This window comes from Ixodes scapularis, unplaced genomic scaffold (assembly GCF_016920785.2).
Source record: "Ixodes scapularis isolate PalLabHiFi unplaced genomic scaffold, ASM1692078v2 PGA_scaffold5__190_contigs__length_132052651, whole genome shotgun sequence".
NCBI lineage: Eukaryota > Metazoa > Arthropoda > Arachnida > Ixodida > Ixodidae > Ixodes > Ixodes scapularis.
This window is the reverse complement of record NW_024609880.1, coordinates 56,960,958-56,984,293: the sequence shown is the minus strand read 5'-3', so window position 1 is coordinate 56,984,293 and position 23,336 is coordinate 56,960,958. Positions and strand designations below refer to the sequence as shown.

Here is a 23,336-nt window from a genome sequence, read left to right as displayed (position 1 = left end):
GGTTTCATTTTGTATTACGACTTTCATAGTGAGAACACTTTGATACGAAATGGTCTTGTCTGAAACAAATAAAGCTTTATTGAAAGTATCACTGATAAACACGCCGTTTTAAGGGTTTGTTCACTACCTTAGTGAAGAGAGCGACGTGTCCGCGGAGCTAGCAGACGCACCTGAAGTGGAATATATATATATATATATATATATATATATATATATATATATATATATATATATATATATATATATATATATATATATATATGTATATATATATATATATATTTACCATACATAAGGGTATGCGCACCACATAACATATGGGAAGCCTGTGCTGTACCATGCGACGGGCCAGCTGAAGGAGCTACAAAACGAGATAATTAAGATTGTTGCAGTTATATCCGTAGATTTTTCCTCATACTATGATGGCCGTCAGTGTGGTGAATGTTTGCGCTCTAATATAACGCACAAGTCGAGGTAAACAACACGCTGCCAAAGCAGATCCTGGCAAAACTGCGTCGGGCGTAGCTGCAAAAGAGTAGCAAGTAACTTTGGCATTTTCTAAAATTGCTCACAATAGTGAAGCACAGCAAAGAAGGCAAATTATTCCAAGGGAATGTTTGTAAACTCACCACCACGCTGCGAACGTTTGCGATCATGCAGTAAGTATAAGGCGATCATCAGAAACATCTGCGTTTGGACTTTGAACCTAATGCCAACCTGAAACTTCCAGCAATGTGCATGCAACAGTGCACTATTGCATTCACAAAGGACCAAATTTACCGATTGGTACTGCAGCCATGTATATCAAATAGTTCTAAAGCATGTCATAAATTACCTTTGGGAGATGCTGCAAGCAAAGTCATGAAGGTTAGTAGTAACAATCAATCAAACACAGGCTCAGCCATCTGCAATGTTGAAAAGACTGAAACTGTAGTAAAACAAAACTAAATGCACCATCACTGTAAAGACAAGGGCCAGGATATTCCCAGCTGTATATAACAAGGTCAGAAAAACGCGCAGCAAGCCCATTTAGAGGTGTAAAACATTGCCGTTTCCTGTAAGTTTTTGTAAGACCACGCGGCTTTAAATTAAGATGTTTCCCCAGGACTGTTACATGCCTCTGAACGTTTAATGCTATCTTCAGTTTAGAGTTTATAGCAGAGAACGGGAACAGTTTAGTCTTTGAAAACCAAAACTTACCAGTGTTGCGATCACATCCATGATTACTGGACATGAGCACGCGACCGAGCAGCTTCATACATGTGTAGAAAAAAGCCAAGTAAATTAATTACTATTTTAGTGCTGCCACTCAGCTGTGTAGCACGACGGACGTGCTGATAAGCTGTCCAACTCGGTACAACAGCCATGATGTGCCCATTTCTCGCCTACAAACCTCGCCTAGCTTTCTTCCTTTCTTGAAATTGACTACCTCTTCGAGTGATAGAGGTACCGAAACACTTTCATTACAGTAATGTTTCTTCTTCCCTTGAGGATGGTTGTTTTCCCCCCGATCCGTGAGCGACACCCTTGGAGTCCCGATCAGAACCGGTCGATCGTGGGGTGCTGCGACGGCTGGAGGGTGGCTCGTTTCCGGTGACCTCAGTGAGGCTCCAACTCAATGGTTGAGTAAATATGAATATATTTACAGATGACGAACAACTTTAAAAAAAAACGTAGCAAGGAAGCATCGCGCTTCTACGAACTCTCGCTCGCGCGTGCCCAAACGGGCATAGTGCGGGCAAACTCCTTCGTCGCTCACGACAGACGTATACGTGGCCCTCGGACCGCGGGCGACAAACGTGAAGACCCGCGGACCCGTTGCCAAGCACCGCCGGCCGCGCGTTATCAGCGTTGACAAATAACAGAATTCTCAACACTTGATGTAAATGTTGACGCAAATACTACAAAATGATAATTAAATGAACAAATAAGTAAATAAAACGGGCTTGTGTGTCAAAAGAAACACATTCTCAATTTTTAAATGGAAAATAAAAATTCTTTTGAACACTTTGAAATGTGCTGAATACGAAACAGCGTACCGTGCAGGATCACGTGATAGTTCCACCGACCCTCATTGGGCGAGAGCCGCTTCGACGCCACGGCGCGCGCGTCTTGTTCTGGGTTGGCTAGAAACCAACGCTCCCGCGAAAACGCGAGCGCAGAAAATGACGTCAGTTTGACGCCGACGCACCTGAATCGCCAGCAAAAACGCGCCATGCGGTCTGCGCTTTACCCGAGGGGAGGAAGTGGCCGAGTGGGCTAACGCGTCTCAGCTCGGAGCGTGGAGCGAAAGCTTGCGCTGGGAACCTCCTGGGTTCGATCCCCGCCGCCCCCGCCCGTTTCGATCTGGATGAGTTTCGTACCGGCACGCGTTCGTGTGATCACTACTGCGTGATGCACGTTGAAAATCCCAGGTTAGCGGTTGTACCGCACTGGCTAAATTTCTCATCTACAGCTAAGAGACCGATTACCCGTTGAGGCGCATCTCCATCAAGGCTGTATAAACATAAAGAGCAAGCCAATCTTTTGCGCTTTACCCTTTCTGCCCCCGCTCCACAAAGACGCCTCCAGCCAATACCACTTAGAAGACAAGGCCTGCGCATGACGTTTCGTTAGTAGCAGAGCCGGTTAGTAGATCCCCGACCCGCCCCAAGCGGCAAACACCCCGAAACTCGACGAGAGTAGGGGCTCCCGGCGGAGCGCGGGCGAAAAGTGATCGCAGAGCCCCTGGCGAGCTCGGAGCCTCCGCTAGCAGACGAATTCTTCGCAACGCATTAGTTTGCCTATTTCCGTGCGAGGTGACCAATGAAAAACAAATTGTCAGAGTATTCGCTGCTTTGAATGTTTAAAAAAAAAAAGGTGCCACCTCATAAGTGAAGGACATTTTCTTCGCGTGGGAAGGATGTTAGAGCTTTCAGGTTGCAATTTCGGGGCTCTCCCGAAGAAAACACTGTCACAACTTATGTAAGCGAGACAAAACACGAATGTACCTTCGCATTATCTGTTAAAAAAGGGCAATGCACAAAAATTTTAGAACGTAGCTATACGTTTCAACTTTACTGTTCTTATCAATCAATTTGTTTCGTTGTTGCAGTTCCCATTTCTCATGAATGTCTTGCTTATAATCGTTTAGTCGAACAGACGAATAGGGTGAAGAGGCAAAAGGCAATTTTGAAGCACGCACGTTATTGCGATGTCAGTATGCTCTGGAAGAAGTCGATTCTGCACAGGCAAATCTGACGCTATTACTGAAATTAATAAAAGCGGAGTTACAAGAAAAGCAGACTTCCTGCGGGCCCAAAATAAAAAAAAAAAAAAAAACGAGGAGAGCGTTGCAGTGCAAAAAATAAAAGTGATTTCGGTCACGTTATATACGGTACACAAATTCCAGTTGTTAGCGCCCGGACGACTAACGTCTTCGCCTTCCATGATAAAAGTCGGCACCTTTTGGACCGCCGTCAGCAACTCTTTCCATTATTCAGTCTACTCTCTTTTAATTTTCGAAGAGGAACCGTCGTCGCCTTCTTTCTTCCTCCTGTTTTCTTTTTTTTTTGTGTGTGTGTGTGTGTGTGTGTGTGTGTGTGTGTGTTTACTTGACGTTCAGACCATCGCGCATTTTGTTTTGCCTTGTTTGGACCTAGTTTTTGCTCTCTTTTCTTCACTTCAGCGCTTACTACCGCCAGTCCGTCTGCTACGCTGTGCCCGGACATTTTAAGGGCCGTCTGCAACTTTGTTGTTGTTTTCTTCTACTGTCGTTTGCGATAACCTCATATTTTCGCCTTCGATTGAGTTCCTAATCCGAAATCTTCATACGTGCTTTTTGGTATTTATTAATTATATTAAAAAGTGCAAGCTCGTTATACATTTATATTCGAATTTTATTTGAGTATACGCGGTCACGTCTGCTATGGGTCATCTTTTGTTGATCAACCAGCCGCCTTCCGGCATACACCAGAGCATACTTAGAGATGGCAGGCATGCCATGTCAACAAGTTTTTGCGATCTGTTAGAAAATCCTTCTTCCGCTTCCCGAAGTCCGAACAAACGCGAGTAATTAAGTTGCTGCAACATAAAAAAAAACCTAAAACAAACCACAAAAAAAAAAAAGAAGAAAGTGAAGCTCTTTTCTTTCTTTTTTTATGTTGCCGCTTCCTTTTTTTTTTTTTTTTTTTCTTTCTAAGCACCGCAATGATCGTCGTCGTTGAAGGAGTTTCCTTGCTGGGTGATTTCTATCTTTCTATCGTCTGCTAACGTTTTGTTTTATTCGCTGTTGTTTGCTACCTGTTCCCCATTTCTTTTTTTATTTTCGCCTGAGACGGGGACCCCATTTTTCCTGCAAAGTTTGGAAAGTGTTTGCACGGTCATTTTCTTGTTACTTTTTTTTATGCTGCAGCGGCTAGTTCGCTTGCTCTGGTAATCTTAAGGCCACGGTCCCACTGAATGTGGAAGTTTAGGTACTTTTTGGCAGGTCATTACTCATCTCCTTTTAAATACTGTTTTGTGGGATTGATGTCATTCGAAAGGCAAAGCAATCCTCTTTCATTTGATATTATGTATGTATTGGTTTATACTGCTCATGCGCATTTGTTGCGTTGCGAATATGATGGCGCGGACCCTCACTTGCTCCGCTAGTTCATGTTTTATGAACGATCCATTAAAGATAGCACGGTTCAAATATAGCAGATTTGTTAAGATGATGTCGGAGCAGAATGTAACGATACACTTTTTTGGTATTTGCACTACTTTGTTTTTTTCATCCCTCCAAATATTGCCCTAAAATTGACATTTTTCAGCACAAATATGTTTTTAATGAAAAGCGCTAGGGCAATGAAATTAGCTACAGATGTAGTGCTTATAATTGGTAATATGCAGAAAAAAAATTTAATGTTGAGTAAAATATTTTGTTTAGATATTTTATATCAAACGTAGCACTTTTTTATGCTTCGAGTCATGGTACTTCCAATGCCTCTGAGGAAATAATTAAACTATGATAAAATATTTTATAACATTTAGAGCTACAATAGTTGCCCAAGAGGTGGACGATGGCTTTTTTTCATTTTCAGTCATAACGCTCCAGGAGCCCTTCAAACTTACCTGCTTTTTACGCATACCTATTTTGGACATCAAACAGATTTATCGGCATCTAATAACATTTATTCTTTGAAATAGATATACATTGCGATGTATTAAATTTTCACAATGACCTTGCTTTGGTTTCTTAATAGGTGTAGAGCTTAGCTAATATTAAAAACAATTAAAAACCGTTTGGGTGTTCTCTTGCGCTACCTGGCGGATGGCAGACAAACTGCTGATTTCTAGTGTTCAAAAAATTTCTGAGGGCGGCGTTGGCGTCTGTATCATCATCAATCTCCGTGTCCTTTTACCTTCACATTTAAGAAATATATTGGAAGATTTTCTATCGATAAATGAATGGTTTAAGTACTGGGTCAGGTTAATAAATCTAAGACAAATAATTACACACGCGTAGCGTGATACAATGTGTTCATTATTCGATATGATTGAAATCAATACACAATAAAGACGAAGAGGAAAATAATACACCCGAGCTCACTTCATGCCTAGAGTCACTAAATGAGCTTTAAAGTATCGGCACTCCGTTCCCCAAAATTGTTTTGGGCGCCGCCATTTGGGGTCTCGTTCAGAGCAAACGCAACTGCCGATCGTCATGATCCAAAAGTACGACTTCCTCAGCATTAGATGCGGTGCTAGGAAGCTGATGCGATATTGCAATGCTCTGTCGCGGTTTGTTTAAACATTTGCAGGGGACGGAAAAGCGTTTCCTGCGACTTTAGATAAAGCTTCAGGTAACTAGCCACCATGATTTTCAGCCACAATATGGCCAAGTGTCGTTACTCTGAACCGTAGCTAACTTACTTGCTCAGGCGGGAACAATGAGGAAGACGCAGGTGTCAAAAGGTAGTGGCTTGTGGAATCCAAGGGGCTTACGGCATGGCCCCTCCAGGTATTACAAGCCTGTTGAACAAGAGCATGAATAGTGTGATTAAATAAGCTACGCGTCAGAGTAGCGACAGTTGGCCATATTGTGGCTTAAAATCATGGCTGCCCGTTATTTGAAGCTTTATCTGAAATCACAAGAAACGCTTTTCCGTCCTCCACTTTAAACAGCCTGCGACAAAGCAAAGCAACATTACATGAGCTTCCTAACACCAAATCTAATGCTGAGGATGTCGCACTTTTGAATAATGACGATCGGCAGTTGCGCCTGCTCTGCACAAGCATCAGAATGGCGGCGTTCACAACACTGTCGGAAAAGAGAGTGCCGATACTCTAAGCGCAGCTAATTTATTTGCTCTAGTTCCCGCGAACCTCCTTTTCCCTGACTGAAACTGAAAGTAAATATGAATAATACACCATTATTATAGCTTATTTAGTTATAACCAACTACGCATAATGAGAGGAGGAAGCGGCCGGGTACGAGAAACGCGGGTTTTATGTGCGACCTAGTGCCACTAAATAAGCTACGCTTCAGAGTAACGACACTTGGCCATATTGTGGCTTAAAATCACGGTTGCCAGTTATCTGAAGCTTTATCTGAAATCGCAGGAAACGCTTTTCCGTCTTCCACAAATGTTTAAACAGCTCGCGACAGAGCAAAGCAATAGTACATGACCTTCCTAACATCAAATATAATGCTGAGGAAGTCGCACTTTTGAATCATGACGATCGGCAGTTGAGACTGGTCTGCATACGAGCCAAAATGGCGGCGCCCACGACAATGTCGCGGAACGGAGTGCCGATACTCTAAGCGCAGCTCATTTAGTGGCTCTAGTGCGACCGTTCTAACCGTCTCAAAAGAGAGAACGCGCGAGCTTGCGCTGGTTTTAAAAAAGGCATCCAAAGAAAAGTGGCGGCACGCTTTGCTCTTTGTTATTATGCGTCTAATTGCAAATTGTTGTGTGTATGTTTATACAGCCGGAAGTTAGTCCGCCTTAGTAGGCGTCTGACTCTCAGCTGTAGATGAGCAATTTAGCCAGTGCGGTACAACCGCAAACCTGGGGTCTTTAACGTGCACCACGCAGTGGCGATACACGACCGCACGCCGGTACGCTGCTCTTCCAGATCGAAACGGGCAGGGGCGGGGTGGCTTCTGCAGCGCGAGCTTTCGCTCCAAGTGCTCCGAGCTGGTGTGCGCTAGACCATGCACTCGGCCACCGACCCCCCCCCCCCCCCCCCCCGTTGTGCGTTTAATTTATATAAAGGTATAAGTACTTGAAGATCGACGATGGACGTCGATCGTCTCGAGGTGATGTAACGTAATAACATTATATAAATAATAAACTTGTTGAAGGACTGAACGACTCAATTTTTCAATTCTTGGATTGTAATATGGCGGTAGCCTATTGTCCTTACTGTTGATGAAGAGCAATATGAGGTGACGAGGTAATTATTAAATGATGAGGCTCTATAAGGACGACGACATTGGTGTGTGTCGAACCACAACGTACAGTGCCAGACTTGTTTCAAGTATCGCGTACCCAAAGACTTTCTTCACCCGCAACAAAATATGGTAGAATCAGTGAGGATGCTGCTTTACAACTGTACGTGGAACAGGAAAACTGCACTGTGCAGAAGTGCGGCTTATTCGTTAATAGGAGGGACGGATTTCTAGCAGCATTCCCTGATTGACTACTTGGAACAAATGGCCTCGTTGACGTAAAGTGTCCGCGTTCCAAAAGATTCTTGAAGCACACTTAATCCGCAAAGGAGTGAGTATGAGGCGAAAAATAAGAAAAAGGAGCCTGGTGTGAAAGGTTCAAATCATCACCATAGCTTCTACTATCAAATACAAGGGTAGTTACACAATACACAAAGAGAGTTTTGTGATTTAGTTATATTTACACTCAAGGGCATTGATATCCAACGTGTTCAGGGAGATGACACCTTCTGGTCAACAAACATAGAGCCTTTTCTACTCAAGTTTCACGTGGAAGGCCCGACTTCCGCTGAAATTCCTTACGTAGACGAGTTGTCCGACCAAATAAACTGTAATTACTCCCGATCTGGGAATCTTTAGACCTTCGTTCGTAAGCCAAAGTATCATGAGATCGAGGGGTGTGGCTCTTCGTCCGCCGAATATTGCTTCGGCGGGTGTTTCTGCCGTGTAAGATGAGACCGTCGCGTGCTGCTGGAACAACCTGGCGATTCTTCACTGAACTGCTTCTTCCGTAAGCTTCAAAACGGCTTTTTTTTTGTTGTTTCGCACACCACGTGTTCTGCATGCCCGTTAGTTGCAGGATGCGGATGGTATAGTGCACTAATCTGATGGCTGATACCGGTTTTTGTTTTCAAACACTTGTTTATTTTGTTTGAAGCAAAATTTGGCGCGTTATCAGAGAAAAGTATTTTCGGTAGGGCAAAAGTAGGTAAAAGAGACCGTAGAACGTCTTTGACGTGTTTGGACGTCGTGGCAGGCATCGTGTAAACTTCCAGCCACTTAGAGTACGCATCGCCCACGACTCCGCAGATGCGGATACGTTTCGCCACCCACCGATTGAATAGTGGATCGTTTTCAGTTTCTGTTCATGATGGCGTTGGACTCAAGGAAGAGTTCGAGTCTTTCCAGAAAGATAGCCCAGGTGCCAGGACTTTTGTCGAAAGCGGTAAGTGTTCGAAACGTCGACAACGTCAGCAGCCACGTGTTGTGCTTGACACTGGACACTTACCATTCGCTGAGAAGAATCTTGCTTGTTCGTCTGCCACGAGTCGTCCGATATCAGGTCATCACCGCAACACCATCTCCCGACAAAAACGCATGTCCATAGTTAGCAATCACGTGAACTTATAAATTCCCGAACGCTCATAACTTGCCGTCGCTAAACGCCGTTCATTCATAGCGTCATCATTGCAAATAAACGTCTTCCTATTTATTCTGTTGCTTTTCATCTTATTCCTCCTAAGCTGCACTTACAACATTATGTGTGTCGGTACTTCCGAAAATATTGCAACGGCGTTTGTTTTCTGGTAACCTATAATGTAACAACCTTTACAACATCTTCCGGACCCCGTGAAACACAATATTTCGTGACGTTATTTTAGTCGTCATTAAATGGTGAGGTAAGTACCGTAAATCGCGAAGCAGTTTACTTGACGTCAGCTTCCACTGGTGTCTTGGAAGATTGAGTCTACAGGGGGGCTAAGCTCGGCGCGGCGAGATCGAGGCGAGTTTTCCGCCAAACTCGCCGACCGCCGCGATTGGTGGGCGCCGTGCATGACGACACGCGCCGACACTCCCTAGATCGTGACGTTAAACGGAGGGTTTGAGGCGGTCGGAGAGTTGCATATTCGGAACTCGCGGCGAGATGCGGTGACGTCATTGTGACGTGGCAGAAGCCGCCGCGGATGGGAAAAGCTTGCCGGCTCCGACCTAGGCGAGTTTGGGCGAGTTGGGCGCGAGATCAGGGAGAAGCGTCCAAAATGGCGGCGTTTTCGTTCGTGTGTTGCCGTCGGCATAGGTATTTAAACCATGCCAATGTGTTTGACATGAACGACCTTCATTTTCAACAACACTATCGCCTCTCGAAAGACGTGGTAAGGTGGCTGTGCGATGAACTGCGTGGCAAACCGGGCTTGAGGCGATGGAGCCGTGAATGAACCGTCGCCCCCGTCGTGAATCCTACAGCCAAATTCTACAAAGTGAATCCTAAAAACAAATGTGTTTTACGGCAATCTGCAACCAGGAACGCAATTTACCATTACCTACAGGCTTTTACAATTATTTTGATGGGTTGCTGTGCTGCGTAGATGCAAGATAAACGCACTTGATAAAATTCAAACTAAAACAGATGATAGAAGAAAAGCAATATACATGAATGGCGCAGACTAACAACTGTGTAATTTCTTTCTCATCTTTCTTCTTCCACACCGTATTTTGACAAACAAATTGGCCGTTAGTTGTTTATACAGCAGGAGAACATGCCATAACATTGCGACATTGTCACATACTGTAGATAAGCAATTTAGCCAGCGGAGTATGACTGCTAGCCTAGGGTCTTTAACGTGCACCACGTAGTAGTGATAGACGACCGCATGCCGGTACGATGCTCATCAACATCAAAAAGGGCAGGGGTGGGGGTGAATCCACGATCCTGGGTTCTGCAGCGCGAGTTTTCGCTCCACGTGCACCCTATTCTGAAAAAAAAAAAAAAAAAAATATTGTGGCTGTGTGGCGGTGTGGGGGGACAAAGATGAGAAAGAAATTACACAGTTGTTAGTCTGCGCCATTTCTGTATGTTGTTTTTCGTCTATACTCTGCTTTAGTTTATATCTTTATCAAGAGCGTTTTTCTTGCATCTACGTGGCGCAGCAAACCATCACAATGTCTAGTCAACTAGCCCACATCCGAGCAATGTTTGTATAATTAGCATCCCTGCTGTTACCTATTCTTATTTGTCATTTACGATTTAAATAAAAAGAAAATTGGGCTGTATGCATGTTGATACTGCCTAAAACTTGGTCTGCCTCGCAACGGGGAAGATTCTCCCAGCTGTAGATGAGAAATTTAGCCATGCAGTGCCGTACAACCGCTAGCCTGGGGTCTTTAACGTCCATCCCGCAGTAGTGTTACACGGCTGCACGCCGGTACGATGCTCATCAACATCGAAACGGGCAGGGGTGGGGATTGAACCCAGAATCCTGGGTTCTGCAACGGACCTTTTGCTCGACGCGCTCCGAGCTGGTGTGCGCTAGCCCAGCCGGCCATTGATCCCCCGATTTAAATAAAATAAAAAAAAAAACCTTCACTGCGGAGCGTAGGGAAAAATCGGAACTACGCTGGGGAACTCGCCGCCGCCGGGGGGTCGGAAATGTAAGAGGGGGAGTGGGAAACTCGCCGGGGCGGAGTCAAAAGAAGCTCCTCCCCTCCCTCGTGACGTGGCATCGGAGAGATTCCCGCCGGAGGCGAGCTTAGCCCCCCTGAGCGTGCATTCCTGCAGAAGTAATTTTCATTGATAGAACATTAACACGTCAATCAACATTTGATTCCTTCTTGGTAAGATTTATTGCGAAAGCCCGTTACAACCGCCGAACCGCATGTCCCTATATCAGAAAACAATTTATACCCAGCCTGACATTCTCGCATACATCCGTTTGATGGGCCACGCTACTTGAGCTGAGCACAGCTGGCAGCGGCGCGAGCAAGGCCACGAGGGGAACGTGATGGTGCTCGAGCCATCCCACTGTGAACCAATGTTTCAGCCACCCCCACGGGTGCGTGTCGCCACCTATTGGTTGAACTAACGCCTTGTTCAAGATGGCTGCCGTGGGACCGCAGCCTTAACATGCTGTTTGCGCACGGTTTAATGATCACCTATTTAGGTCAGAAACTGTGACAACGCAGTCTTTAACAGATCAACAACAACCTTTTATGACGTAGTTCGAGCAGCTAAACGCCTTTCTTCTGCTTGCCAGATGCGCTCCAAACTCGTGTGAACCCCTGAGTGGCGTTTGAGACCACTAAATAAATTGATTTATCTTTGTTTATGCCCGCGTTGTTATTTGATTGTCGTTCCAGTTCCGATCAGTGGATCCCGCTTCGCAAGCGGACCAACCGTAATGAGTTGTTTCAGCTGTTGGGGTGACGAAACGAGGCTCGCAAAGCGTCTGCCTACGTGGACCCCGAGTCCTCTAGAGGCGTTCGCCGCCGCTCCCGTGGGTCTTCAGAGGAACTACGCCGCATTTACTGGCCGCCACAGCTAAGTGCGCGACGGCTTACTGTGAGCTAATAACGAGCTGCCACAGTTCACTTGCAATGTGCATGATAAACCATCAAGGTTGCCGGTCTTAGCGTTCTAAGCACGACCACTAAAGCAGACGATGGAGCAGACGATGGAGCAGACGATGTAGCAGACGATGGTGCTCATCTGGGCTACCTAGGGGGCGCTGAGGGGATCTACTGGTGATGACGTTTAGAGAAGAAAACGCGCAAGCCTTGTGTTCTAGGTGGTATTGCTCCAACCCGGCTCTGAGAACGGCTACTCGGCTCGCTTCCCCACGTGGCCATGTCACCCCCTTCCCGTAAATCCCCTTGGACCAAAAGAAAGGGATGAAACGTTGGGGCGCCCTTCACGGAAAGCTCAAGTCGGGTAGACTTGACGAGTTGTCATGTCTGAACGAGGGGGCAATTTGCGGCATCCCTACAATTACTCAACCTAAAATTATGTAGGCTAATGTGACCGTGAAGTGAAGTATCTCCAAGCAAAAAAATAATCTCACTTACATTCTCTAGCCATGACTGCATTGTCAGTTCCCTGCTCGGCACGCATTCCACTACAAATGTGTATGAAAAGAAAAAAAATCGCCATCAAAGACGTACCGTACGCCTTCAGAAATGAGTCAACGATGTTCAAGGAAAGCTAATAAATACATTAAAAGGCACGGCAAACACCGCATCGCAGGGTTTAAAAAAAAAGGTTATGTTTATACAGCCGGAAGTTAGTATGCCTCAGTGGGCGTCTGGTGTCTCAGCTGCAGATCAGCAATTAGAACTGGCGTGCGGTACCGGCGTACCGGCGTGCGGTCGTATATCATAGTAGGGAATTGTAGTAGACCGTTCCCGCAGCCCGCTAAGCACCCGGATAGCGCTCCGTAATCCGCCACAAGACCTTGGACTATGCAGACAAGGCTGGCGGCGCGCATGCGCAGCTGCGGCGTTTTCTTCGGGGATACCGTAGCGGAGGAGAAAAACGGTCTACTACAATTCCCTAATGTGTGGTGCACGTAGGTACAGTGTTCTGGACAGTTGTAGTGGCAAGAGCGGCGCCCGCCTCGTGAAGATTTTGCGCGCAGACGACACCATGCGCTGTTGTGCTGCGCCCTACGGGCGCCCCCATCAACCCCGTCGTCGGCGCTTTTCGGCGCGTACTACTGTGGTTCGACTGGAGCTTTTCGCGACCACGATTTGCACATAGTCCCGAAGGATAAGTCGCGGTTCAAAATATCTCTCGCACACCGCTGATGTCTCGGCAAGGCGCTCTCTTCTCGTTTAAGATTTTGTTCCCACTGTAGTCTGCGCGACTCCTCTTTTGGCACACGAAGCAGCGACGACTTACGATCGCTAGTGCTTAGGCTGCTTCTGTTGTCCGAGTAGCCCGACTTGCATCTCGGCGCGAAGCATCGTGTGTCTGCCTTTTTCCTTGGATTTATTACCGAGACGACAACAGAACCGTGAAGACTCCCCATCACTCCACCACAAAGAAAAGTGTCGCTGCGTTCGGGAGAAGCGCACCTCCTCGACCTCGCCTTCTTCTTCGCTCATCGCACATGTGCCAACAACATTCCTCGGGCCCGGAACTCCAGCACCACGTTTTCCGCTCCCGGCCATTCATGTCGACCGTCTTCATGCGGCCTATTGAAGCGGGCGCCGCTCTTGCCACTTCAACTCTCCAGAACATTGTACCTACGTGCACCACGCATTATGATGCACGACCGCACGCCGGTACCACATCCACTAAATGAGCTTACTTAGGAGGACTAGACGGTACGACGCTCATCCAGATCGAAACGGGCAGGGGTTAGGATTCAACCATTGAGATCAGTGGGATTCAACCCACGATCCCTGGGTTCTGCAGCGCGAGCTTTCGCTCCACGTGCACCAGAGTGCGCGGATCTTCCAGTTCAGTTGACATGGTACTATACGGCGGCTAGAAAGGGGAAGTGTCAGCATCGCGCAGTTTGCTCCGTGTGCGGCGACGCCCTGGTATATCATGACGACGATAGGTGGCGCACTCATCGACTCTTAGACAGACTCTTAGATAAAGGGGCTTTACTCTTAGATGCCTATTCCAGTCGCCGCGCCGGGAAAGGCCCATTCGCACCGCTAGAAGTGCTCGTCTGTGGTGCTTCTCCAAAAATATCGCCTCATGCTTCCAGACTACCCCGACGGCAAAACGGACAACACACTGCCATGCCCCCGGATGCACCACGAGATACATTTCTGCCAGAAAGAAGGAAAAAAAAAAAAAGCCTCCTTCGCCGTTCTCGACGACGGTGACGACGAGGACGACAAAGGTGTCGGCAGGTTTATTCTTGCGTTACGCTTGCCACATGTCCAAAACCAACGTAGTTTAACTTCAAATGGATTTATGCATATCGCACGCAACCCTTAAGCGCGATCCAAACCAACGCGTTTCTGTGCGCGCGTAGGCCGTGCAATTCCCGGAAGTTGCATATTTCGTGGCGTTTCTTTCTGTTCCCGGTGCGCCTTCTGCGTCACAACCATGCGCGTTGGTTAAGACGGTGCGGGCGAGCGGAGGGCATCTGCGCCGGACGGCAAAGAAACGCGGAGCCGGAAATAGTGCCCTCCACCGATTGTCCTCGCGCGTTTTCGTGCGCGTTCAGAAAAAGTTGAAATCGTCCAACTTTCTAATGCGCGCCCAGAATCCGCAAGGAATCAGCGCGATGTCATGAAATACGCAATTTCCGGGAGCCACACGGCCTACGCGGGTACGAAAATGCGTGCGTTTGAATCGCACTTTACTCGCGGAGCGATAAAGCACCCGGATCGCAGCGGACGCAAGCGGACGACGCATCTCAGTGTTGCCAGCAGCGCCACCGCTTTATCCTGACCGGCTGCTCCTTCTCGCGCGCGCCGATGCTTCTTTATGAGGTATTCACTGGACGCCATATTTGTGGGTGCTGTTTAGAGCGCATGCTCAGAACGAGCTCACATTAATAGCCTGCTAAGGCCGGCAACCTTGATGGTGCTAAATTCACGCTCCAAAAGGACTGCGGAAGCTCGCCGTCAGCACGCGCTCAGCAGCAGCGCACATGGATATGGCCGCCGGTGAATACCTTTTCCGCTTACTCTCGCCCCCGACCTCCAGCTAGGCATATCCGGTATGGGCGACGAAAATATATCAAAACGTTTCAACCTGCAAATAGCAAAAGAATAGAGGTGAGTCAAAACGAGAATTGGTGACGGTTACGCTTATCTCCTAAATGCATTCTAATGGCGTGGCGACGGCCAAACAATGTTTTCGTTCGTACTGGAATTAACTAGAGTCACTAAATGAGCTCCGCTTAGAGTATCGGCACTCCGTTCCCCGACATTGTTGTGGGCGCCGCCATTTTGGCTCGTATGCAGAGCAGACGGAACTGCCAATCGTCACGATTCAAAAGTGCGACTTCTCCAGCATTAAATTCGGCGTTAGGGAGCTCTTGTAATATTGCTTTGCTCTGTCACGAACTGTTTAAACATTTGTGGAGGGCGGAAAAGCGTTTCCTGTGATTTCAGATAAAGCTTCAGATAACTGGCAACCATGATTTTAAGACACAATATGGCCAAGTGTCGTTACTCTGAAGCGTAGCTTATTTAGTGGCACTAGAATTGACGATACTTCAAGATGGCAGCGCCCTTGTGAAAAAGGTTTATAGCCACCGTAATGTCACCCTGAGCTTTTACTTCAGGATCATGATGATAGCACAGTGGTGGCAACTAAGAACTATGCTTGAGGAACTAAGGTTTTTGAACTAAAATGCATAAGAATGAAAAAATAATAAATAAAATAAAAATCGGTGTTTTCAAACATTTCTACTGATGACAAACCACCGTAATTTCACGTCCAAATTCATAACACGCTGCCTGTTGGACTGAAACCGATGACACTAGCGATGATGATGGCCGTGGATCGCGGCCTCAAGACTTTGCGGCAAACACCACAGTCAGGCCTACACTAGCCTTCACGAGTATGACTACGCCACTACACTGCGGCTACAATGTATACAGCGATGGCACGACCGAGGCCGCTCAACTTGTCCCCCACACTGAGGAAGTGAGCGGCTATGGCACAACGAATACGAACATAAAAAACTATGCAGTAAGAGCGCGCGAACTGATGTACTTGTGAATCATTCAAAAAAAAAAATCGACGATTCTTTTTTTTTGTGTACGGTTGTGGATTTGTGCACGTAGGTTTCATGTCCTGATCACAGCCACTCTGAGACTTCTTTTGGGTAGTCCTTCTTGAGACGTCCGTGGGATGGCTGGAGATTAGCGCCGCCTGTGCGATCGCCTTGGCGACGTTTTCGCCGGCACCGCCGGCTCGAGAGGCTATTCTTTTCGCGATGGCAGTCCCTGTTTCCAGGTGCTACTTCTCGTTTGTAACCACGTCTTGGGGTCCAGGTTGGAGTTTTGGTGCACCCCCAGGGTCATGCGTTCTTACGTCTTGTCTATACATGCTTGCATGTAGAGCCTCAGGGCGTTGCTATCTTGCTCGCTTGGTGTGCGCTTGGGCGCGGCCATGATCCAATTACGACGCCTTGTTAAGAAACGGCGGGTATCGTGTAATAATCGGAGGTGCCGCCAGTGCGTAGCCATAGCAAGCCCATTGTGCTTTTTGTAACCGAGGGCGGTGAATCACACTCCGAAACGCGATACCTAAACGACAAACGGCATCAGGCGACGTGGACTTCTTCATGCCATACCAAAGGTCCCACGGCCACCTCCGATTCCTAAAATAAAAATAATGGCTCTTCACCGTACCTGGTGCGTTTCTAAAATATTTTTGACGAAAAACAAATTTCATGGGGCGATGGCGGCTTGAACTCGTAAAAAGGGAGCGAAACTAGAGTCATTTAAAGGGATACTTCAACGAAATTTGCAATTTACCCGTCGTGTTCAGGAATAGCCTGAATAAGATCCAGAGTATCCGCAAATGACAATCGCACGTTTGTATTTTGAACCTGATGGCTGTATTTTTCGTTATAAACGGGCCTACTCTAGCAAGCGCTCGGAGAGCAGCCAGCGAAGAGCACGTCAGATCCGCAGCGATCGTGACGTTGTTTGTCTCGGGACCTTACGCCCGGACGCAGCGGACGCTGTGAGCAATCTCAGCCAATCCCGCTCTGTGGACGTAGCCCGTGACACGCTCTCCGCGCGTCGCTGTGCCACCCCCCCCCCCCCCTTACACACACACACACACGGCCGTGGATAGGCCCCGATGGCTCGTAGCATCCACTGAAAGCAGCCGAAGCACACCAGAGGTCGGGCCACCGCAGGTAACCCCAAAGCTGCCTTTGCACCACCTTTCAGTGACGGGTTAATCTTCTATGATCTTGTAGAGGGACAATAGCGACTTCTGGGGCACACAGGAGAGAGTCGGGCTCTTCCTTCAGGTCGTCTCTCGTCGTGGCCGGAGGAGAGACAGTGATCGTCACTACCCGTCAAGGTTCCTAGACGGGAATTACAAACGAGGCGGACAATTCATAGATGACAAAATTACTTTCAAAAAGTAATTAAATTGCATTACTGATTACTTTTCTGAAAACTGCAAAAATGTAATTAAATTATATTACAAGTTTCCGCACACTAAATGTAATGATATTGCATTACAATTACTTTCTAGGAGTAATGAAATTACTTTGAAATTACTTTGACGCTACTTTTGGATACCTTGAGGAAGTAGTTCGTGCTCATTTTATTTACCGTATACACGAACACAGTGTTTACGAAACAAGCCCTCGTTTGCCTCCAAAGCGCGTGCCCAGGAACCAGATCCGAGAGAAGCGAGGCGCTGTGCATGCGCAGTGCCGACACGCAGTGATGTGACGTCAAAGAGCTGAGTTGGTCTATATGTGCCGAAACTCAGATCTTCCTGTTTATGCCGCAACAACCTTATGTGCCTCAAAGTGAACCATACTGAACAGTGGTTTTACTGGCGCACACGGCATAAGTGTTAAACAATATGAATAGCTTCTTTAAGTGGTGAGTCAGAAAGACAGTCGACTCACCGGTTTCGCTGTTCATTCAACGGTGAAGGTTGTTACTAAAAGGGTGATATGTTTCTGTCTTCCTGATTTATAAGTTGTAGTCCGCGTCAGCTTTTTAAGTCGGGCAATGGCAGCTCGTCCTTAACCGTCACGTGAAACGTTTCTCCCGGGAGCCTATTCTCGGTCGTTCCTTTCAAGGAGCATCTTTCCCAAACACTCGAAGGGCCCAAGGTTTCGTGCATTGTCAGAAAGGGGTATTCACACGAAGGAGAAATCCCCGGGATTTCTCCCTCGTGTGAATATGCGCGACCTTATGAACTGTGTACTTTCCCAACAAACGGGGGGGGGGGGGGGGGGGGGGGGGGGGCGACATCTGCCTGTAGTATCGCGAGCGGCACCTGCTTTGCTCGAGGACTGAGGAAACGTTCTGGGGCTTTGACAAGGCATTTGGAATTACCTTGTGGTGAAAGAAACAGGCAGGAGACGGTCGTTCCAAAACAACGTTCTATTTCAGTGGTGTCTCGGCAGGAACTGCTCTTCGTGAGCGCGTGAGCGCGTGAGCGCGTGAGCGTATAGCTAGCGCGCGCGTCTTTTTCTCTTTTCCTGTGCCGAGACTGGACTCGCTTGACGGTGCGTCCAGTCCCTACAGATATGCCCCCCCTTAGAGAGGAGGTAGGACGAACGATTAAAGCACACAAACATTCGAGTTCCAACGAAGTTGGCTTTTCTCTGTCGTCTGGTCGATGTCACGTAGCGCTATTTGCTGCACATGCTCTTGCTCAATGTGTGCCGGCTTTAGTCTCTCCAATGCAACGGTGTCATTCTTGCCGTTGACACGCAGGACAAACGTATCGCTTCTCTTTTCGACCACTGGAAAAGGTCCGATGTAATGTGGGCGCAGTGGCTTCTTTTGCGACTGTCGTACGAAAACATGAGTGGCGTCTTGGAGGTCCTGGGTCACGTAGGGAGACTTTGAAGTTCCTTGCCGTGTAGGCACCGGTCGCAAATTGATAAAAATTTGCTTGAGTTCTTCTACATAGTCCAACTGCCTTTGTTGTTGAGGCAGGTCCACTTCGAAAAAATCTGATGGCAAGCGAAGTGCAGTGCCGTACACAAGTTCGGCGGTGGAGCATCCGATGTCCGCCTTCAAGGCTGTCCGGATTCCAAGAAGCGCAAGGGGGAGATGACGAACCCAATCCGAGGGACTACCCTGAGCTGCAAGAGCCGATTTCAAATGTCGATGAAATCGTTCTACCATCCCGTTTGACTGTGGGTGGTAGGCAGTCGTTCTCAAGCGGTTGGTTCCGAGCAATCGAGTGAGTTCGGCAAAGAGTGCCGATTCAAATTGTCGACTCCTGTCGGTGACAATTTCTGAGGGGCAGCTAAACCGGGATACCCACGTAACGATAAACGCCTCAGCGACGGTGGCGGCGGTGATATCGGGCAGTGGGGTTGCCTCTGGCCATCGTGTGAATCTGTCGACACACGTTAGGATGTAGCGCTGTCCCTGAGAAATCGGTAGGGGTCCTACTAGGTCCAGATGTACCTTGTTGAAACGGCTGTCAGGCTGTAGGAATTGTCGACTTGGTGGCACCGGATGCCGCTGTACTTTCGCGCACTGGCATGCGATGCAGGAACGCACCCAATCACGAACGTCGGATCTTATCCGGGGCCAAACGTAGCGGTCGCACAGGAGCTTCTGGGATGCTCGTATACCCGGGTGCGACAAGCAGTGAATCGCTTCGAAAAGCTGTCGTCGCAGTTCACGTGGTACAAAAGGTCTAGGCGTTCCCGTTGACAGGTCGCAGATCAGGGTGGTGCCTTCTGGAAAGCTTACATCCCGCAGTCGCAGTGATGTGGATGAACTGCGCAGGGCTTGCAATTCTTCGTCGGTGGTCTGTAGACGGGCCAGCAACTTTAAGTCTACAGCAGAACAGGCTGGGCTGTTCACGGCGTCAATCCGGCTGAGGACATCAGCGGGGACGTTGTCAACTCCTTTAACGTGCCGAATGTCCGTTGTGAATTCGGCCAAGAAGGCTAGCTGGCGAATCTCACGTGGTGTGTGAAGAGACCCGGAATTGCTGATGGCGTAAGTTAGGGGCTTGTGGTCAGTCCATATGGTAAATGGCCGTCCCTCGACGAAATGTCGAAAGCGTCGTACAGCCAAGTAGGCAGCCAAGAGTTCACGTCTGAAAACGCTGTAGCGCGTTTGCGCTGGCTTGAGCTTCTTAGAAAAGAAACCAATCGGCCGCCACTCTCCGTCGACTTTTTGTTGTAGCACCGCTCCTACGGCTGTGGCAGATGCGTCAGTCATCAGCGATGTTGGGGCATCATGCTTAGGATGTACTAGCATTGTTGCTTCTGCAAGTGCGTTCTTTACCTCGCCGAAAGCGCGTTCCGCATCTTCGTTCCAAGGAAGAGATGACGTTTTTCGCTCTTGTTTCGTTAGGAGGATCTCAAGATGTTCGGGCAGTTTGGCGCAGTTCGGAACGAAACGTCGGTAAAAATTTACCAAACCGAGAAACTGGCGAAGTTTGGTGGTGGAAGTCGGCCTCGGGAAATCTTTGATGGCCTGTACCTTTGATGGCAATGGACGGATGCCCGAGGAGTCAAGCCGATGACCAAGAAATTCCAATTCCGGAACTCCGAACACACTTTTCGCGGCGTTGATGACAATGCCGTGGCTGCGCAGTCGTTCAAAGAGGAGGTCTAAGTGGGTTGTGTGGTCTTCCGGTGACTTGCTGGCTATGAGCAAATCGTCCACGTATGCGAAGACGAAAGGTAACCCTCGTGTGACAGCGTCGATGAACCGTTGGAATGACTGAGCCGCATTTCTGAGGCCAAAGGGCATGCGGAGAAATTCAAAAAGTCCAAACGGTGTCGTGATCGCTGTTTTTGGGATGTCTTCTTCGGCCACGGGAATTTGGTGGTAGGCCCGCGTCAGGTCAATCTTTGAGAAGATCTTCGCGCCTTGTAGGTTCACCGAGAAATCCTGGATGTTAGGTAGAGGGTACCTGTCCGGTACAGTGTTCTTATTTAGGGCACGATAATCGCCACACGGCCGCCAGTCTCCATTTTTCTTCGACGCCATGTGTAATGGAGACGCCCAGCTGCTAGACGAGGGTCGGATGATGCCAAGGTCCAACATGTGTTCAAACTCTTGGCGAGCATCGCGGAGTTTCTCTGGGGCTAGACGGCGGGGACGACAGTAAACAGGTGGCCCTGTCGTCACGATGTGGTGTTGTACGTCGTGCGAGACGGGTTTGGTCCAATCAGGTGACTGAGTAAGGCTCGGAAACTTACTCAGTGAAGTCTTGAACGCTTCTTCCGGGATCGTGCAGGCAGACGTGTAGACTGCATTGTCGTCCGTTGCGATACCATGGATGGAAAGTCGCGTGGTGGAGTCTATCAGTCGCCTGCTTCTAACATCCACGAGGAGCTTGTAGTGGTTCAGAAAGTCTGCGCCGAGAATTCCTTGACTGACGTCGGCCACCAGGAAGATCCACCGGAAAACCCGCCGGAGGCCGAGGTTAAGGGTGATCGACCGTTCTCGGTAGACTGGGATCGCGCTGTTGTTCACTGCGTGCAGAAGATAGATCGGTGTCAAGGAACGGTCGGCACGCGTTGCTGGAACTGCGCTGATCTCGGCTCCGGTGTCGACGAGGTACCGCTTCTTGGTGGCTCGGTCACACACGTAAAAAAGGCGACTTTCGTCGAGGCCCTGACCACTCGTCGCCTCTAGAGGTCGGCCGGCCTGTTTCCCTGCCATGAACAAGGGCGGAGGCAATGCCGGGCGTTGGCACCGAAGCGGCGGTGGTAGTAGCAGACCCCGGCAGGGCTCGGTGATCGCGTGTTTTCGCCGCGTGTCCGACGAGATGTCGATTCGCCGCGTGCCCGACGAGACGTCGAACGTCTGCGATGTGACTCACGAGGGTGGGGGGTGCGGCCTCGTGTAGCTGCGACGACGATCTCCTCTAAACGTTGGCAAAGCTGCTCGATGTTGGCCTGGGGAGGCTGGCTCTTGGCGGCCGCTCCAGAGTCTTGGGCTGTTGGTTGCTGTGGAGCCACGGTAACACTGGCGACCGATGGAGTGGTCACCTCCATCACGGCGTCGGCCAACGCGGCAAGTCCGGTGAGGTCCAACGTTGTTGCTGTTGCCAAAACCATCTGAACATTGGAAGGTAGCCTTTGCAAGAACAGCTCCCGGAGGAATACGTCGTCCAGATTGTTAGAGCGCTCTCCAAGAAGCTGGGTCATGCGTCGCAGCAACTGGCTTGGCCGCCGGTCCCCGAGCTCTTCCGCCGAGAGAAGCTGCTGCACGCGAGAGCGTTCCGATATCTCGGTGCGCTGGAGCAGAACATTCTTCAGTTGGTTATACGGTGTTGCTGGAGAGGGATTTGCCAGAACGTCGTAGACTTCGTCGGCGGCAGCTGGTGAAAGAGCCGAGACGACGTGGTGGTACTTCCGACCTTGTGTGGTGACCCCAGCGAGGTGGAATTGTGATTCCGCTTGCAGGAACCAAACTCGCGGATTGCGGTCCCAGTATGGTGGAAGGCGGACTGCGGCTGCTGCGACAGTGGCTGGCGGCGGGTCCGAAGGCTCTCCTTGCTGCATTTCACCCGTTCTAGTTGGCGATCACGTCCGGGTCACCAAATGTGGTGAAAGAAACAGGCAGGAGACGGACATTCCAAAACAACGTTCTATTTCAGTGGTGTCTCGGCAGGAACTGCTCTTCGTGAGCGCGTGAGCGCGTGAGCGTATAGCTAGCGCGCGCGTCTTTTTCTCTTTTCCTGTGCCGAGACTGGACTCGCTTGACGGTGCGTCCAGTCCCTACAACCTATATATTCCGGTCGTTTTTGTTCACAATGGTCGAAGCTTACGGTTTGACCTTGCTTTACGAAAGTAGAATGCTGGGGATCTGTTTGTCCTGTCCTCTCAGGTTATAAAGTTACGTTTAACTCACTGGTGATGTGCCCGTCATCTTGTAGCCAATGACCCGTTCATTCCTAAGCTGACGCACTGTCAGCTTAGGGATGAATGGTTGAAGCTACGTGTTTGTGGCGGCAGTTACGTACGTCTATCGTCCGCCACGTAACCACGCTCCCTTTCATACCCACGCGCAGAGAAAGGGACAGGTGATCAAAGGAAGGTGTTTGGTTTTGGTTAGCTTGCAGCTCCCACCGCACTGTCAGCTTAGGGATCAACGAAGTATAGTATCGTCCTGATGACGGGACGCCGTGAATCTGTCGTGCCTGGTGTTTGTAAGCCGTTGCCTTCCAGCGATGTCTACACGTAAGCTTTTATCCTTCGCCTTTCCAACCCTCCTTTGCGCGTCTGTCCAGCTCTTCGTACAAGACTTTGCGCCCAGGTGGCCGTCGCTTATTACCTCCGATGGTCTTTTACAACATTTGACCATGCAAAATAAGTTTGTCTTCTTTTTTAAAGATTGCAAACGAACTTTCTGTTTTAGGAAAAATGCAATTTCAAAAGTAATGAGTAATTTTCTCGAAAATAGTTCCTGAAAGTAATTCAGTGCATTACTAAATTACTAGCCTAGAGAAGTAATTAATTACATTACTCATTACTCCAGA

At 48.6% G+C, this 23,336-nt stretch overlaps 1 protein-coding gene across 1 annotated transcript; it reads right to left on the bottom strand.

The window, feature by feature from the left end:
* Window positions 1–814: 814 nt before the first annotated feature.
* LOC120850038 lies at window positions 815–22,420 on the bottom strand. Its single transcript, XM_040222375.3, has 2 exons — window positions 21,496–22,420; window positions 815–847 (listed from the first exon to the last, which is right to left on the bottom strand). Exons 1-2 carry the CDS (start codon window positions 22,357–22,359, stop codon window positions 815–817), a joined length of 897 nt encoding a protein of 298 aa, XP_040078309.3. The 5' UTR covers window positions 22,360–22,420.
* Between the last annotated feature and the right edge of the window lie 916 nt (window positions 22,421–23,336).

Excerpts from the sequence above, each read along its gene's own strand:
- LOC120850038 (XM_040222375.3), bottom strand. The coding sequence starts at position 22,359 with ATGCAGCAAGGAGAGCCTTCGGACCCGCCGCCAGCCACTGTCGCAGCA. Across the intron at positions 848-21,495 it reads CATGGCAGGGAAACAGGCCG|CATCTCCCAAAGGTAATTTA; the intron begins GCCGACCTCTAG and ends CTTTGCTTGCAG.